This window comes from Vespa crabro, chromosome 2 (assembly GCF_910589235.1).
Source record: "Vespa crabro chromosome 2, iyVesCrab1.2, whole genome shotgun sequence".
Lineage (NCBI taxonomy): Eukaryota > Metazoa > Arthropoda > Insecta > Hymenoptera > Vespidae > Vespa > Vespa crabro.
Genome location: NC_060956.1, coordinates 2430001 through 2447463, shown reverse-complemented (window position 1 = coordinate 2447463; position 17463 = coordinate 2430001). Strand labels below are relative to the sequence as shown.

The 17463-nt window shown below is 40.6% G+C and overlaps 1 protein-coding gene across 5 annotated transcripts in view; it reads left to right on the top strand.

Annotated features, from left to right (window-relative positions):
• The first annotated feature begins 1022 nt into the window (after positions 1-1022).
• LOC124422033 overlaps positions 1023-17463 on the top strand; it is a 37306-nt gene continuing 20865 nt past the window's right edge. For 2 of the 5 annotated variants that reach the window (XM_046957913.1, XM_046957916.1), the window contains exons 1-3: positions 1035-5174; positions 6139-6286; positions 16534-16624. In XM_046957913.1, coding sequence (XP_046813869.1) covers positions 2784-5174; positions 6139-6286; positions 16534-16624 — 2630 coding nt within the window. In that variant the 5' untranslated portion in view covers positions 1035-2783. Of the gene's footprint in view, positions 5175-6138; positions 6287-16533; positions 16625-17463 lie in introns of all 5 variants that reach the window. The other 3 variants (XR_006941783.1, XM_046957915.1, XM_046957914.1) reach the window with 3 other exon arrangements.

Genomic DNA, 17463 nt, shown 5'->3' with positions numbered 1-17463 from the left:
TTTTAATATGTCTCAAATCGACACATTGTCCTCCTTTAAATTAAATTAAATTAAATTAAATTAAAATCCTTTAAATTAAATTAAATGCAATTCAAATATTATAACAATCTCGAAGTTGTTTATGTTAAAAAGGTCCAATTAAAAAATCGTTTCTATTGATTGTAGCTGATAAAAGAAATAGATATCAGATAGTGAATAAGCCGTGACGGTCCTTCGGGAATGCTAGTAGATATTCTAAAGGAGTTTTCTGTATTGGTAGAATTGTTGGGAAAGAAAAAAGAAAAGAGAAAAAAAGAAAAAAGAAAAAATAAAAAGGAAAAGGAAAATAAAACTGAAAAGTCAGTTTCCATGAAGAACAAGTCTCGTTTGCATTGTTCACAGGTTCGAGAATGCCTTTCTTCCTTATGGAAACTAGTCTTTTAGCTACTAGTTTCCTTCACGGGATAAGGGCAAACTGAGAATGGAAATTCGTAGAGGAACGTCGACGTAATTTTCATTTCAATTAGATCAGAGCAATCTAATAACTCGTATTTCCATTTAATCGATTCATTTAATATAATATATGTCTGACATGTCGTTATAAAAAAAAAAAAAAAAAAAAAAAAAAAACGGAAAAAAGAAAAAACGAACAAATAAATAAATAATTAATTTATTGATTAATAGTAATAATATAATTTGTTAATTAATTAATTGATTAATAGAATATTGAAAATTGTATATATTCCTTTACGATTCCGCAGATTTCTATTAAACATTTAACATTATTTTCATAGTTAAATATATTTTATTATTATCTAAAAGATAATTATTTTCTTCGAGATAAAATATCTACAATTAGTTTCATAAGATATCTTCAAAATAAAATATCGAGTTAGACTCAATCGTCGTATTAGACAAGATATCGAGTTAGAATCATCATAGGAGCGAACGATTGACATAAAATATTCATTAAAAAAAAAAAAAAAAAAAAGAAAAAAAAAAAAAAGAAAAAAAATGAAAGATAAACAGAAAGAAAAGAAAAAAATCCTTGTGAAAGGAAGTTAGCCATTCGTTCTAATCGTAAAATATTCGTATAATAATAATATATCTGAGATTTCTAACTGATACGAATAAAACAGTAGGTCTGTTCTCTATTGGTCTCGTTAGTGCAAAGATAAAGCTGTTGAACTCGTTCGAATAACGCTCGCGGCATAGTATCTCTCTCTCTTTCTCTCTCTCTCTCTCTCTCTCTCTCCCTCTCTTTCTTTTGTAGTATAGAAACGTCATCGTATTGAGAGCAGAGCACGGTACGAGCTTCTATGTCCGCACGGGAACGCGAACAGATCGATTACCGTATTGGCGGTAGGAGTGCGCGTAGAGCCACGTACCGCAACTACGTGACAAATATTATCACGATCGACCTATGCGTAGCGTTTGATGTGGACGGGTTTATGAAAGGCCAGCGCGCCTATAATCATGCCTCCGCGAACGCCGAAGAACAAATCCGATTTGTGTCAGCTATGAATCCAGATCTTGTTCGATTCATTTTCATTTAATCTGACCAGATATTCCCTTTAAACTGAATAATTGCGATAATAAACAATGTTGTTACAACGAACAGAAATCGGTCTATTAAAGCCATCAAGAATGTATCATCAGAGATATATTTAACAGATCACAGTATCAAGGACGTATCGAAATAATTGACAAGTCATTAAATTAATTGAGGATCGATCAGATGACAGATTGATAATCAACCGAAAGCATCGTTAGTAGTCCGTATCATAGATAATCAAGAAGTCTATGAAAAGGATCAGTTAAATCTATTAGATCTGTCGATGATCAGTCAAGACCATTATCACCTGTTTATTGGGTAAAAGAAAGATTGATGATTTATCGACATCAAAAATGTAGTGGTAACATTGACAATCTATGTAATAGATCGACCATTGATGCGATTGGTACACTAGTAAAGAAAGTACAAGTACGACGAGAAGTGACAGAGACAGAGAAAGGGAGAGAGAGAGAGAAAATGTAGTGCAGTGTGTTAGATGCATGGTGTAGGTTAAACGAGATCGATAAGGTTTACTCTGTACTCGTGCCGCGTGACACAGAAGGGTGAGGTTATATGAAAATAGAGGGTTCGAAGAGAGGACCTTTTATTTCCGTCCTTTTTCCTTTTTAACTTTAAGAAAGAATGAGGAGGAGGTTCTTGGATGCAACAGAAGGAGGAAAGGATATTCGTCTGAAGGCGTCTAATGTAGACATTGGAGGGTCGCGCACAGTTTAAGAGAGAAAGAGGAAGCGAGAGAGAGAGAATGAGTGGCTGAAGGGGGTGGTAGTGGGTCGCCCTCCATTTCCACCCCCGACAACTCGCAGGCGGTCGACGGGAGCTCGGTGGCACCCACTCACCCACCACCAGCAGAGCCAGCACCGCCGCCGCCGCCGCCCCCGGGCGTCCTCATGCCATGCCAACCAACGAGCCGGGGCCGCTTTCGCTTTGTGCGCACCGGGGCGGCGGTACATCAAAGCCTTCTAGTTCCCGCTCCGGCCTTTGACGGCTGCGTCGCGGCCGCTCGCTCAGTCATCGCTCGGTAGGCGAAGCCAGCACGCCGCGCGGATGAGCTCGACGCCGTTGTCCTCGCGAGTCCTCGTCGGCCGGGATCAACGAGATCTCGCTAACCAGCCACGGAACTCGATCGGGTTCAACAGTGTTCCTAACCTTGATCAAAGGAGTCACTACGACTCCTCGTTCTATCAACGGCGACGAGTACTCTATATGTTAAGAGGAAAGAGATAAAAGAATGTCGCCTCGCGGTAGCAAGTGCGCGCGTGTTAGCGGTAGCAAAGCTACCGCCACATTGGAGAAGGATCGCCGAGGTTCGAGGGAGTCTAGAACCTTCGAGGGAAACGATAAGGAACGTCTTGAGCAACGGGAGGAGGAGAATTACCAACAGCAGGAGAATCACCAAAAGCAGCCAATCGTTAAAAAAGAGTCAGCCGAGGGAAAGAATAATAATAATAAAAAGAAGAAGGCATCAACGATGACGATGAAAAGACGGAGGAAGAGGAAGAAGAGGAAGAGAAAACCAGGCCGAGCGAAGACGACGCCGGAGACAGACGCGGCGGCAACGGCGGCAGCAACGGCGGCAGCGGCGGCGGCGTCGGCGGTTGCGGTGTTGGCGGTGCGCGAGGGTCGATCATGGATCGGAGCGCGCATGCGTCAACCCCTGGAGAGTACCGAAGGTGGCCTCGAGCAGCCCCGTGAAAACGGCACCCTGCTAAAACGACGGTGCTCGCAAAGCCCGCATCGCGACCTCCTATCCGAAAGCAGAAACCTTTCTAGCTCGCCCTGTTCCTCGCGTTCCACCTCTACATGCACCTCCAGTTCCACTTCCTCCTCCTCCTCCTCCTCTTCCTCCTCCTCTCGCCCTTCCTCGAGGTCATCCTCGGTGTCCAGTAGCGAGGGATCTTCTTTGATCGGTAGTCAACTGAAAACGTCGAAGAGCACACGGCTATTTTGCAGAGACCGGAAACGGAAAGAAAAGAGACGCCGCGGTAGCCGCGAGTGTGCACGAGAAGAGACTAAGAAGGAAGAAGGGAAGGAGGATATTGTAACAGGGAAGGTGGAGGTAGAGGAGGAGGAGGAGGAGGAGGAAGAGGAGGAGGAGGAGGAGGAGGAGGAGGACGGCGACGAGGACGACGACGACGACGAGGAGGAGGAGGAGGGACCACCAGTGGGGGAACTCCAGACTCGATCCGCGCCGCCGATAACGTCGACTCCGAATCCACCTCCCACACCCTCTACCTCTTCCAATACAACCCCAGCAGCTGCTCCATTACCCCCTCTCTCACCATCCACCTCGCCGTCAGCTTCATCCGAACCTCTCGTTGCCTCTTCTCCTTCCTCCTCATCTTATCGTGCCGATTCTAGAAATGAAATCTCTGGTGCACGTCCGACCACTACCTCCTCCTCCACCACCTCCTCTTCACCTTTAGAAAATATCAGAAGCGCCTTGGAGTGCTACGATCGCAGTAGAATCTATCTGGCGCACGTATCCTTCTTGGACTGGCGTGATGTACCTGGAAGACGACGTGGACACCTGGAGGAACACCGAAAACTTCATGGTGCAACCTCGAGGAGTTCAGAAAGGTCTTCCGGGGAAAGAGTCTGGGTTGTTGGGGCTGCCGACCATGATGGACATCATAGGACTAGGTTGTTAGTGGCTGGTCGTCACTGGAGACCACGTTGTCTCAGTCGTGTGAATATGCTCAGCCAACCGGTGGTATACGCCGGCGGTGGGAGAGGTTCCCTCACGGCTGATCTCTTTCTATGGTGGTTTCACCGTGAGTTCGCCGTAACTGCGATGGCCATGCATCCAGACGGTGCTGTCCTCGTGGCTGAGAGCGCCGATTATCTACCTCCCGAAGGGGACTGCGTTGCGGCCGATGGTCTTGTTAGACTCTTCGTCGTACCGAAGGATTGTCTCGAAACAAGGATCGTTGTAAGAGAATTGAGAGTGAGGTTAGCAATTGGAGCACTTACCAGAGTATACCATGGTGTATATCGAAGTAAATTCTCAACGATCGAACGAGATGATGATAGATTGGAGACTTATCTTCGAAGATTTACTCTCAAGGAAGCATTCGCGGATCTACACCGAGCCTGGTTGAGCGTACGATCGGAAACATTTGCCAGAAGTTGGGCCTTACCGAGGGAACGAGAGGATGTAGAATCACGTATAGGTCGATCTAACGTTACGGGAAACAACAACTCTATCCTTCGTACTATCGTTGCATCTGCGGAAAGGGAAGAGGACAGGATGCTGTTGGACGAACTCCGTGGATTGGCTGGTGAGTTAGGTCTCAAAGTTGGTGACGAGGAACTTGCAAGATGGATCATCGACGGGGAAGAACGAACGTCACGACGTTACGATACCACCACCACCACCACCACTACCATCGATCTCGACGTCGATCAATCGCGCCTCGTCAAAATCGAATCCGAACGCAAATCGATCGATCAGGAATGCGAATTCGAACATGAGGACGATGACGATGACGAGGAAGATGAACCGACGGCCGAGGAGACCGTCGGACTTCTCACCAGAGTTCTCACGTGGATGGAAAGAGAACCATTGGATCCTGGACTCCTTCTTGCTGTTAGATCAATGCGCGATATAGCTGCTATTATGGTAAGAAGTTGGCCAATCAAGGATGAAAAATATTTCGAACCGACAAAACTGAAAACTTATACTAAGGGCCAGTCTTTCTTATTGAATACATTCTCGTTGAATAAAATCAAACCAATTTTATCGACTGTTACCTAATCGAAGGGAAGAAAAAGATAGATAGAGAGAGAGAGAGAGAGAGAGAGAGAGAGAAAGAAGCAGACAAAAAGGGGAAGGAGAGCAAAGGGGAAGGGGGCGTATCGAGGCGTACCCTCGAAGAGCCACTTCAATTCGGCGATACGCCGTCCCACGGAAAAGCCGAACGAGCCCTCGAGTCCTCGAGAGGAGCGCGCGCGCCGGCTTTGCAAATTAACGCTCGAGATCGTCCTCGACGAATGCTCTCTCACTCTTATCCACCCCCTCCCTCTTCCGTCCGCTCCCCTACCCTCCTCTCCTTTCCTCTCCTCTCTTCACTTCAGTTCTCTTCTTTTCTTTTCTCTACCTTATCGAATCGAATATCCAGTTTCCTTTTTAAGAGTCGTAGCTTGATAGGAGGGCGGCTGCTCCTGCGTTTCCAATGCAGTAGAGCTCCTCAGCCCCTTTGGATATCGACGAACTTGACCCGTCGTCGCCTTTCTCGAAACTGATACTTTCGTTTATTGATACCATTCGATATTCGATTGTATTGATCAACAGTACTTAATATATAAAACGTTTATCGTTAAATTCAAAGAAGAAGGATATCAATAGGCTAAAGCGAACGACAAATCTTCATTGTTCTCTTTTCATTTCATTTCATTTTCTCTCTCATTCTCTTTCTCTCGCTTCGTATGATCTTCTTTTTTTTTTTTTTTTACATTTAATTTAATTTTCTTTCCGTTCGTTCGTTCGTTCAGTCATTCATTCATTCATTTTGTTTTTGCCTTTCGGAGATATATTGTTTTGGTACTGTACGTGTTAAAGGATTTTCGTTTGATTTATTTTCCAGGCAAGCAAGATGGGCCTAGCAGGGACGCATCCAAGCGGGCTGCCCTTCTTCTGTCCGAACGGTGATCACCTGACGCAACCACCGCCCGCCCACATGGGTATACCTCCGTATGGGGCTTTGGATGCTGGCAAAGCTGCCGCAGCGGCCGGTGAGTACCTACTGGTAGCCGTCACGCGTCTATAACCCATGCGACCACCCACACGCTCCACGCATCGCGTTTTATTGGATATCGTGGAGTCTATAGGTTTAGCCACTATTAAATTGACGTTTCGTGCCACGTTTTTCTTTCTCTCTCTCTCTCTCTCTCTCTGTCTCTCTCTCTCTGGTATTTTTTTTTTCTTCATCATTGTTATTTTACACGCGAGAGATTGATGTACGGATACGTAAGTAATATATCAACGCGCGAATTGTCACGTGTTATTCTGTTATTTTTATCGATGTAATTGCATTTTAAACGTCGACCTTTTTGTATTGTTGATTTTAAACGAAAATCCTTTTCTTTCTTTTTTTTTTTTTTTTTTTTTTTTTTTCGAAATATATCTCGTTCCGAACGATCGATATAATTTCTATTGTTCTTTTTTTTTACTCCCTCTTTATTCTTTTTTTCTTTTTTTTTCTGTTTTTTCTTTTTTTTTTTTTTTTTTTTTTCAATTCGGACACACTTTCTCTCTTTAGTCCGTGGCATTGTAACTCTATAAATATTGACGCTACTCTCGAATCTTAATTAACGTAACTATCTTACGGAGTGCGTCGATCGAATTCAGCGGTACGTAATAATAGCTCTTGTAAATCTATTCCTCTGTATCGACATCACTTTGTAAACTTTCACCCAAAGAGAGTGGGGATGACAAGGGACAGGGAGAAAGAGAGAGAGAGAGAGAGAGAGGGAGAGAGGGAGAGAGAGAGAGATGCAAATATTAACGCGTTCGTTACATTCGAAGTACCGTAACATATATCACGCGTATGTGCGTACGATGAACGGGAGTAGGACCACTTTGTACGTGCAAACAAAGCTATTTTGAAAAAGTGTAGGTTGTAAATAGAGAACATTCATTTTATTTACGCACCATGAATAAAAATTCAACAATTTTGACTAACGATCTGTCTCTCTGCAATGATTTCACGTGGACCTGCTTTTTTTTTTTTTTTTTTTTTAATAATAATGATAATGGTAATAATAATAATAATAATAATAATAATAATAATAATAATAGTATAATAATAATTAGGACAAAATAGTATATACTTTGAAAGTTCGATGCTCGACATTGCGTAAACATTGATATATCCCTGAAAGTTTCTAATTGAAGGAATATTATTTCTTATCGAGTCAAGAGCCACGCCAAGTTCTGAATTCAGAAGAGGGAGGGTTGAAGTGGACGAACAGCATCCCCGATGTAGGAGGAGAAAGAAAGAGAGAGAGAGAGAGTGAGAGAGAGAGAGAGAGAGGGTCTCGTAAACTGGCGTCAAGTAGGAGAATAAGAGGAGGACTCACCATTAGGCTAATCTGCCAAGCATGCAGCCACCCTCGGGTGCCGGGTCAAGGGTGTTTCAAAGCCAGCTCGCTATTTCTACGGCTTCTCTCCTTCCACCCTCGTTGCCTCCGCCCTGGAACCGCCCTCTCTCTCTCTTTCTCTCTCTCTCTCTCTCTCTCTTGCTCTTTCTCTCTTTCCTCTCATCTCATGTTCTCTTTCCTACAACGAGGAGCCATTGTGAAACACGACAGTCGATAACCAACCAGTACCTATTCTATTCTACCTATCACGTGAACATTCGATATCGATATACACGTTATATATTAGACGTTAGATGCACATGTGTCCACATCGAAATTTTTTTTTCTTTTCTTTTTTTTTTTTTTTCTTTTTTTTTCAAATGATACAAGGAACGATCGACGATAAATCTGTCATAATTCGAAGAAAATTTTAATCGAAAAAATCTCTCTCTCTCTCTTTCTCTCTCTCTCTCTCTCTCTCTCTTTCAAACTTCCTGAATACTTTCGAAGAGGAAGAGGAAGAGAGAAAGAAGAAATGTCGAGACTCGCTTCGATCTTCTCTTTCCTCTTAATCTTTCTCTCTCTCTCTTTCCTTCTCTCTCTCTCTCTCTCTCTCTCTCTCTCTCTCTCTCTCTCTCTCTCTCTCTCTCTCTTCCGATCCCCTTCGCGTGTCTCCTTAGTCTCCGGAATATGTAGATGGGGCTGATAGCGTTTATGCACGACTACAAGTTCGTACGGCGGTTCGAGTTCTTTGTCTTGCAAACGAGCGAACGTTTCGTTCTCTCCTCTTCTCTCCTCTCCTCTCCTCTCCTCTTTCTCCTCACCTCTCTTCTCCTCTTCTCTTCTTTCCCTCGCATCACCACATCCCCCACCAGCATCGGCATCGTGACGACCTCGCGTTCCCTGCCTCTTTCTCTCTCTCTCTCTCTCTCTTTCTCTCTCTCTCTCTCTTTTCTTCTCTTCTCACTCTTCTATACTCGGTTTACCCCGCAAAAGCAACGACCCTCCTCGATTCAATCTCTCCCGTCTCTCTTGGACCACCACACCGTGCTTCCTCCTTCTTCGTTTCCCTCTCTCCCTCTCTCCCTGTCTGTTTTTCTCCTTTTCTCCTTTTCCCTTTTTCTCTTTCTTCCTCATCGTCATACAGCACCACACAACGACAACATGGTGACGACGTCGGCACCCCTGCCAACTTTCCTCTCTCACTTCCCGCGAATATATTTCTAATTAGCTCTACTTTTCGATCTCCATTGCGTGTTTATTTCGCATCTCTTCTCCGTTGCGATATTTGAGAAAAAGAGAAAAAAAAGGAATGAAAGAGGAAAAGAGAGAGATAGATAGATAGATACAGAGAGAGAGAGAGAGAGAGAGAGAGAGAGAGATTGGGAAAATGAAAGGGTTCTCGTAGGAGAAAGGCGCAAACTCCGACCGGAGGAAGAAGAGGAGGAAGAAGGAAGAGGGAAAATTGAAGAGAGAGAGAGACAGAGAGAGAGAAAGAGAAAGATAGAGAAAGAGAGGCTGTCGATGCTGAAGTTTCGTTTCGCCGGGGCTCCGCCATTGATCCGCTTAATTTCTCTCTTCTCTCGCTCCTCTTCCCCTTTTCTTCCCCATTCTCTCACCGTCCTTCTCTTTCTTTTTCCTTCCTCTTTCACCTTTCGTCGCTTTCTCACTCTTTCTTTCTCTCTCTCTCTCTCTCTCTCTCTCTTTCTCTCTTTCTCTCTTTCTCTCTCGTATACTCTGCCGTCTGCGCTCTCCATCACCCAGCCGATCCAATCCGCTTTCCACTTTGGGGTGTGCGCGCGCGCGCGCGCGTCTCTTCAGCCACGCCGAGTTTCAGCTTCTCTCTCTCTCTCTCTCTTTCTTTCTTTCTATTCTACATATATATATATATATCTCACCCTCTCTCAATATCGTCAATGAGCCCGATTTCACTTCCTGCTTTTCCCATCGCTCTTTGTCTCTCTTTTACTCTATTTTCAAAACTTGTCTATGTCTTCATTTCCTACTTGCTCTCTTGCTCGCTTTCTTTCTTTCTCTTTCCTTTCATTTTTTTCTTTATTTGTTTGTTTGTTTGTTTGCTTGCTTGCTTGTTTCTTTCTTTCTTTTCTTTCTTTCTTTCTTTCTTTCTTTCTTTCTTTCTTTCTATCTTCCTATCTTTCTATCGTTTTTCATTCTTATTATGTAAAATCCAGATTGACGGTATTTCCCTCGAACGATACAATTTTTCATACAAGATGGATGAAAAGTATGAGCAACGATTAAAGAGTATGTTTACATGACGAAATAATATTAATAATGATATAGAAATATTTTTTAAACATTAAAAATGATGATCTCATTATCCGTTATGAAAGAAATCCAAATTGACGAAAAAGGGAGATAGGAAATAAAAAAGAAAAAAAAAAGAAATATATATATATATATATAGAAAAGAGAGGGAAAGGAAGAGAAGAGAAGAGAAGAAAATTTTTTTTTGCATAAAAAAGAAATGCGAGAAAAAAATTCGATGAGAAAACTGTTATAAGCAAGTCGTCGTTAAGAAGTCAATCGATTAGGACGTTTAACGATAGCGATTTCCTTGTTGCTAAAGTTGAAGAAAATTTTCGCACGGTCCCTCGCTAAATACTTTTTACGTCGATTTAGTAACAGAAAGGGAATAAACGAGGCGGCTGCATTTTTGACGCTGAACATGGCCACGCGAGTTAGCGATTGCGAAAGAAGACTCTACTCTGCACGTCGTATTAGCTGAAGTAAACGAGTCCGACGTAATTGTCAGCCTTTATGGTTCGTACACGTTGAAATTCCATACCTAGTAAGGAACTTTCCCTTGGATTCCAATACATAATTGATCCGGTTCGTGATCAATGAATCAGTGACTTTCCATAAGCGGCTTATTAGACGATTTATTATATAAATGTCTAACTTAATGAATCGAACGCGAAGACGTTCGTGCTTAACTTTTATCGAGATAACGTTGTTATTTAGATTTCAACCTTTTCTTTTTCCTTTTCTTATTGTTCTTTCTTTCTCTCTCTCTCTCTCTCTCTCTCTCTCTCTCTCTCTCTCTCTCTCTTGACAAATTAATACCCATTAAAATTATTCTTCATGAATTATCAAAAAAAGATAATAAATAAAAATCACAATAATTAATACCTTATTATACGATGATAATTAAAAAGATGAGATAAATTAAAATATATTTCTTAAGCTTTTTATTGATTTATATATATTTTCATTTTTAATTTTTCAACGAATACGATTAAAATTATTAAATGTTATTATAACGAAAACGATTATATATGTATATAAAATACAATGTATATGAACAAACATGTACACGCATGCTCACACACACACACATACACACGTCACCCGGGATCGGTATCGTAAAGCACTTGTAAATACGTTAGTTGGAGCCCTCGTCCTAGTAGGGCTCACCACGAAAACCTGCTGTATATACCACTCTCCTTCGCCACTCGCTGCCATACTCTCGAGTCTCGATCCCCTTTCGAAGAAAACTAACTCGGCTTATTCTACCCTTTCGTAGAAAAGATGTTTGAAATAAAATCACCACATTGATCCTTTCTCACTTAATATCACGTTAATATATATATATATATATAAATCGATCGAATCCTCCTTCAAAATGTATCGCCTCCTAATAAAATCAAACAAATCGACGTTAATAATCCACTTTACAAGATGGATAAATTTGATGATAGATTTTCTCGAAGAAAGAGAGAGAGAGACTGAAAAAAAAAGAAGAACGAGAAAGGAAAAAAGGGATTGAAAAATTACAAATGGCGGAGTTAGGAAATGACAATAAGAAGAAAAAAAAAAGAAAGCAAGAAAGAAAGAAAGGAAAGAAGAGAAAGAAAGAGAGAGAGAGAGAGAGAGAGAGAGAGAGAGAGGAAAAAAAAAGATAAAACCCCTGAAAACCATCGAAGTCGTCGAGAAATCGAAAGAACGAAAAACACGAGAGAGAGAAAGAGAGAGAGAGAGAGACTATATATTGTGGTACACGGAATACCGGGAACTCGAGTTGTTCGAGAATAAAAGAGTAATTTTCCGGGTGGTGAGACGCCGATAATGGGGTTGCAGACTGCCGAGTCGACTGAAAAGTGATTAAGCACACATGACGGAGCCCGCGGACTTGCCAGGATATTACGAGCCACCCCTTTCGAACCATCCTCTCTCCCCCTTCTCGTATATACACACACACTCTCTCTCTCTCTTTCTTTCTCACTCTTTGTCTCGTTCTTTCTCTCTCTCTCTCTCTCTTATTCCTACTACCATCCCATCCGCAATTCGTACTACCTATTCTCATCTCCTTTCGTATATACGTCGTATTAAACGGATAGCCTAACCATTCCTCTCCTCTTCCTCAATCTTCCTCATCTACCTACCTTCTACTAGCACTTCCTTCCGGCTAACCTTTCTTACCCTCCTCCTCCTCCTCCTCCTCCTCCTCCTCCTCCTCCTCCTCCTCCTCCTCCTCCTTCTCCTTCTCCTCCTCCTCTTCCTCTCCAAGCCACTACCACTACACCGATTATATTCACTCATCCTGAATCCGAATTAGGCCCATACGATACTTAACTCAACTAACCGATCGTAACATCGCGATACGATTCTTTTATTTCTTTACAATTCTTATTAGCCGAACTATTCGTTTCCTCGATAGCGTTTACATGATCCTATTGTTCGATGTTTCTACTACTATTCCTCCTCCTCCTCCTCCTCCTCCTCCTCCTCCTACCTCTTCTACTTCTCCTTATACCTGAATGATAGAGATTACTCGTGCGGCGTAATTACGTTGAAAAGAAAAAGGAAATGGATAGGGAAGGGTGGAATGGGAGAATGAGTGGGCGGGAGAGGGGAGGGGGCTGGGGGGATAGGCCAGGAGTAAAGAAGTAAAAACGTTTAACGATCGATGAAAAAAGAAATTGGTAAAACGAGCGGAAGAGGGAGAGAGGAAAATCGTGAATTAGGTTCATTCGCGAGCACGTTTTGATTGCTTCGTTGCTTTTTTTTTCTCTCTTTTCTCTCTCTTCTCTCTCTCTCTCTCTCTCTCTCTCTCTCTCTCTCTCTGTCTCTGTCTCTGTCTCTGTCTCTGTCTCTGTTATGTTGAAAAAACGTCGAATGACGAGAAGAAAACGGATGATAAAAGGGAAAGAAAGGGATTCGAAAGGGATGAGGTTATATAGAGCATTACGGACGGTTGGGGAGAGAGGAGGGAAACAGGGGTAACTAACGCGGATGGGATCACAGAAATAGAAAATTAGTTCTATCGTGGAGAACCACGCGTTGACAAACTTTGTCAGTTCCTACGTGCTTCGAAAAGGGACAGTTAGGTCGCGAACGATCTTAGGGATGCTCGGCACGTGTCCCTGGCCCAAAGAAAATACATTACACCGAATACTATTGCGTATACTTGCGTCGTCCAACTCGTTTCGCACTCTATTGTCGAATTTCTTAAACCTTGATTGCAATGATCTTATTGTTTTTCTTCTTTTTTTCTTTTATTTATTTTTCTTTTTTTTTTCTTTTTTTTTGATGGGGACCGGGATCTAAGGCGAGAGAGGAAGCTTGTTTCTTTTCTTTTCTTTTCTTTTCTTTTCTTTTCTTCTTTATCAGATATCCGAACACGCGTATATCTTTCGCGTTTAAAAAAAAAAATATATATATATATATATATATATATATATATATATATATATATACAAGTTATCTACGTGGTGTTTTAACTTGCTAATGAGAAAAGAAAAAATATATATGTATTACCCTAGGTAATCCCCCTATTCGTCATTTTACAATTCATTAATTTATCCCAAGTTTCCCATCTCTCGTGTCTCTTAATAATTTTCCTTTTTCTTTTTTCTATTTTATTTTGTGTTTCTTTTTCTTTTTTTCGTTCTTTTCTTTTTTCTCTTTTTTCTTTTTTTTTTTTTTTTTTTTTTATCTAAATTAATTTCATAGTTGTTCAGACTCGTCAACGATATTTCATAACGATGAAATAACTTTGAGGATATCGTTAGGAAAAAAGGAAAAAAAAAAAAAAAAGGAAAAAGGAAAAAAAGGAAAAAAAAGAGAAAAAAGAACAAAAAAAAAAAAACAGAAAGAAAAAGAGAAAGCTCGTTAACTATGCGCGAATAAAACACCAGTTGTTGGAGGATTCGCTTGAAACGGATCGGAGACACGAAACGAAGATAATTAGAAATCTTTTCGGATTTTCATTTCCCTTGATAAGTAAAACGAAACAAGATCGACTAATTGCGATCTAACAAAGTCCTATTCGAAAATCTAGAGTGGCTCTATCGTGGAAAACCACACGTTGACCGACTTTGCGAGTGATGAGGGGTTGAAGGAGATAGGAAGTAGAAGTGAGAGAGAGAAAGAGAGAGAGAGAGAGAGAGAGAGAGAAATAAAAAAGAAAAAGAGATAGAAAAAGAGAACTAGCCCGGGGCTCGAACGTACGATCACGAAACGTAAAAAAGACGAAGAAGAAGTGGACTGAAGGATTGGAAATTGTCCATCCAATCCAACGTTGTTGGTGATAGGATGGATGAGTGGGTGGTTGAGTGGGTGGTTGGTTGGTTGGTTGGTTGGTTGGTTGGTTGGTTGGATGGATGGATGAGGGGTTGAAAAGTGGATAGAGACCTCGTATTGGCCTCGTCAAGCGGTTTCAGGCTCGCCGATACTTCGGGCGCTTCTCTTCGTCGACCCTTATGAAGCCAATCACGCTTTACCTCCCACAAAGGAGTTCCACTCGTGTCAACCTTCTACGACTGCCTCCGTGTCACGTATTATTAATTCTCTTAGATAACTTCGAGAGAAATAGAAAATATATTTGTACCTTTCGAAAACGTGAATAACTATTTTTTTTTTTTTTTTTCACCAACTATTTTTCAAAAAACAAAGGTATCGTTCGTTTCGAATTAATCGATAAACAATTTTTTACAGTTCTAATTCTTTTCGAATTATTTTTACTTCTCTCTCTCTTTCTCTCTCTCTCTCTCTCTCTCTCTCTTTTTATATTGTACGAAAATTCTCGTTATCTCGAAAATAACCCCCTGAGTACGATCGAAGTAGGAAACAACGTTTACGTAGGTGTAAGTAAGTGTTATGTGTTTGTGTGTGTTTCGACGTAGATATACACGTATCGCGTTTAAGGGGTTCGGTCTTGCATGCAGATTTACCTCGTAAGGATAAGGATCTGCGTGCAAGGTGGTGCGTGCTCGTCGAAAGTCTTACGGTTTTACTACTTACGGCGATTTAATTCGTTATCGTCGTGTTCTCTTCGACGATAGTGGAATATACGTACTAACAGAGTTGAGAAATATCTTTAAACGCATAAGTACGAGCTTTATATGTGTCAGATTTGATCGTGATCGTTTGTAGAGCTTTTAATTATCAGTCGAAACTTTTTAAAAAGTTTTGATGTATGGATCGATCTTATGTATAAACTTCTTTTTTTTCCTTTTCTTTCTTTCTTTCTTTCTTTTTTTTTTTTTTTCTTTTTTTTTTGGCATAAGAATAAAAGTTTACTTATCAAGGTAAAAATAATAATAAAGTTATTATTATTATTATTATTATTATTATTATTATTATATATATATATGTATAATGTGCAGCATAAAAGAAAAGAAAAAGAAAAAGGAAAAAGAAATTGACGAATAATAAGTATGAGGAAAAAATTTTATACGGAGTAAGGAGGGTGGGCGGGGTGAAGAGGACAACAATTAATCATCGTCACACGCATTATAAACAGTAGATAGACATTATTACACGTACTTACATTATGCACATGGAAAAGAACGAAAGAGAACGCGTACGCAAGTTTTTTTTCTCGATTGTTTTCAATTATATGCCCAACGTTATGTATGTACATTCTCTCTACCGGGTGTCGAGTACGTTTTCGAGAGGGTGCGGTCTCGTTTCGTATCGTTGACTGCCGCTAACGTTTTGCCGGAGCTGTGCCTGCTGATCGATGCCCGCTTGTGTCGGTAGCAGCTCCGTTTCGTGTTTGTACTGTAAACCGAGGCGATATTAAATACATAGACTCCTTTCGTGCAATCGAACCGCTCTTCTTTGATCTCTCTGTAATAATGTTTATTCTGTATCTGTTAATTCGCCCGCACACCACCGTCCTATTTCTACTACTTTAGTGTTTGTGTATATCTACGTCTGTATATATATGTGCGCATAGATGTGCTCTCGTAAACGTATAGAAATAAAGAGAGAGAGAGAGAGAGAGAGAGAGAGAGAGAGAGAGAGAGAGAGAATGTATTTTGAGATACATGGCGGACTATGAACCGTTCAAATAATAAAAAGTGCTTCTCAGATAATTACTGGCCAAGCCGTTCGTATTTTGTCAATTCAATGTACGGAAACAAACAAAAAGTAACAATCGATTCTTCATGAATAATTAACTGACTTTTTTAATTATCTCCATGATATAAGCGTGTGTAAGTATATGTGAGTGAGTGGATTTGAGTGTGTGTGTGTGTGTGTGAGAGAGAGAGAGAGAGAGAGAGAGAAAGAGAGAAGTGTAAATTGAAAAGTTGTTAAAAATCTATATTGAAATTTTATTCGAATGACTAAACGAAAATGAATATATACGTATATATATATATATATATATATATATATGGGTAGTTAATAATGATTTATGTAATACAAGTTTTCGATAACGTAAAATCTTTTTCGAAAAATAATAAGTTAATATCAAGTACTTCGTTAAGGTTAAAGTTTAAGTTAAGGTTAAAGTTTAGTTCCGACTACGAACGGAAATGACGTTAAATGTGAAACATAAAATCATTAGTTCATAATAATTTCGTTCAAAATTGAGATATTTATTATACATATACACAATATATTTCTTTTTTTTTTTTATGTTTCAGGTCTGACTAGGGCGCCGATGTATCCCTTTTCGACAGGCCAATATCCATATCCCATGCTTAGCCCGGAAATGACGCAAGTCGCCGCTTCTTGGTACGTGAAACGCATTAGAAAAAAAAAAAAAAAAAAAAAAAGAAAAACCATACGAATGAATATGCACGTCATCGATAAATTTTGATTAACTTCGTTTCAGAAATCCCTAGCGACCTAAATCCCTAACGAGTTTATTTTTCTTGACTAGCGTCAAAACAATTTTTTATTTTTTCCAATTTTAATCCGTTGCGTACAAAAAAAAAAAAAAAGGGAAAAAAAGGAAGAAAGAAAAGACAATTTTTGTTATCTATCAAATAATTCATAACGAATGAATCCAGGATATCTTTTTTTTTTTTTTGCAATAGAAATTGTACTGATAACGGTACTGTAATAACGATCTCACTCTCTCTCTCTCTCTCTCTCTCTCTCATTCCATCACAGAATTTCCATTCATTCGAACGAGATGCTCGTGTTCAGAATTTAAGGGGTGAATACAGAAAAAAAAGGATAAAGAAGAGAAGAAAAAAAACCTAAAAAAAGATAAAGAATAGAGAGAGCAGAGAGAGAGAGAGAGAGAGAGAGAGAGTGAGACTAAGTCCGGGGTAGCCGAACGAGAGCTGATTTTTCGGAAGCTTCGGACATAAATAGAGCGGTCCACAGGTAAATAGCACGAGGCGAGCTATTGAAAACTGGTTCGATGTTCTAAACGAGCCAGGAACAAATAGGAAAGAGTCAAAGAGAGAGAGGGAGAGAGAAAGAGAGAAAGAGAGAGAGAGAGAAGTAGTACGTATTCGGGGCTAAACTCCTCTCTACTTTCGCAATACCTTTTTCGAGAAAATCTCAACATCATTGGGTGCCGAGAGTGTGCCGGCCGTTTCGGTCAGTCTCGTCGTTCATCC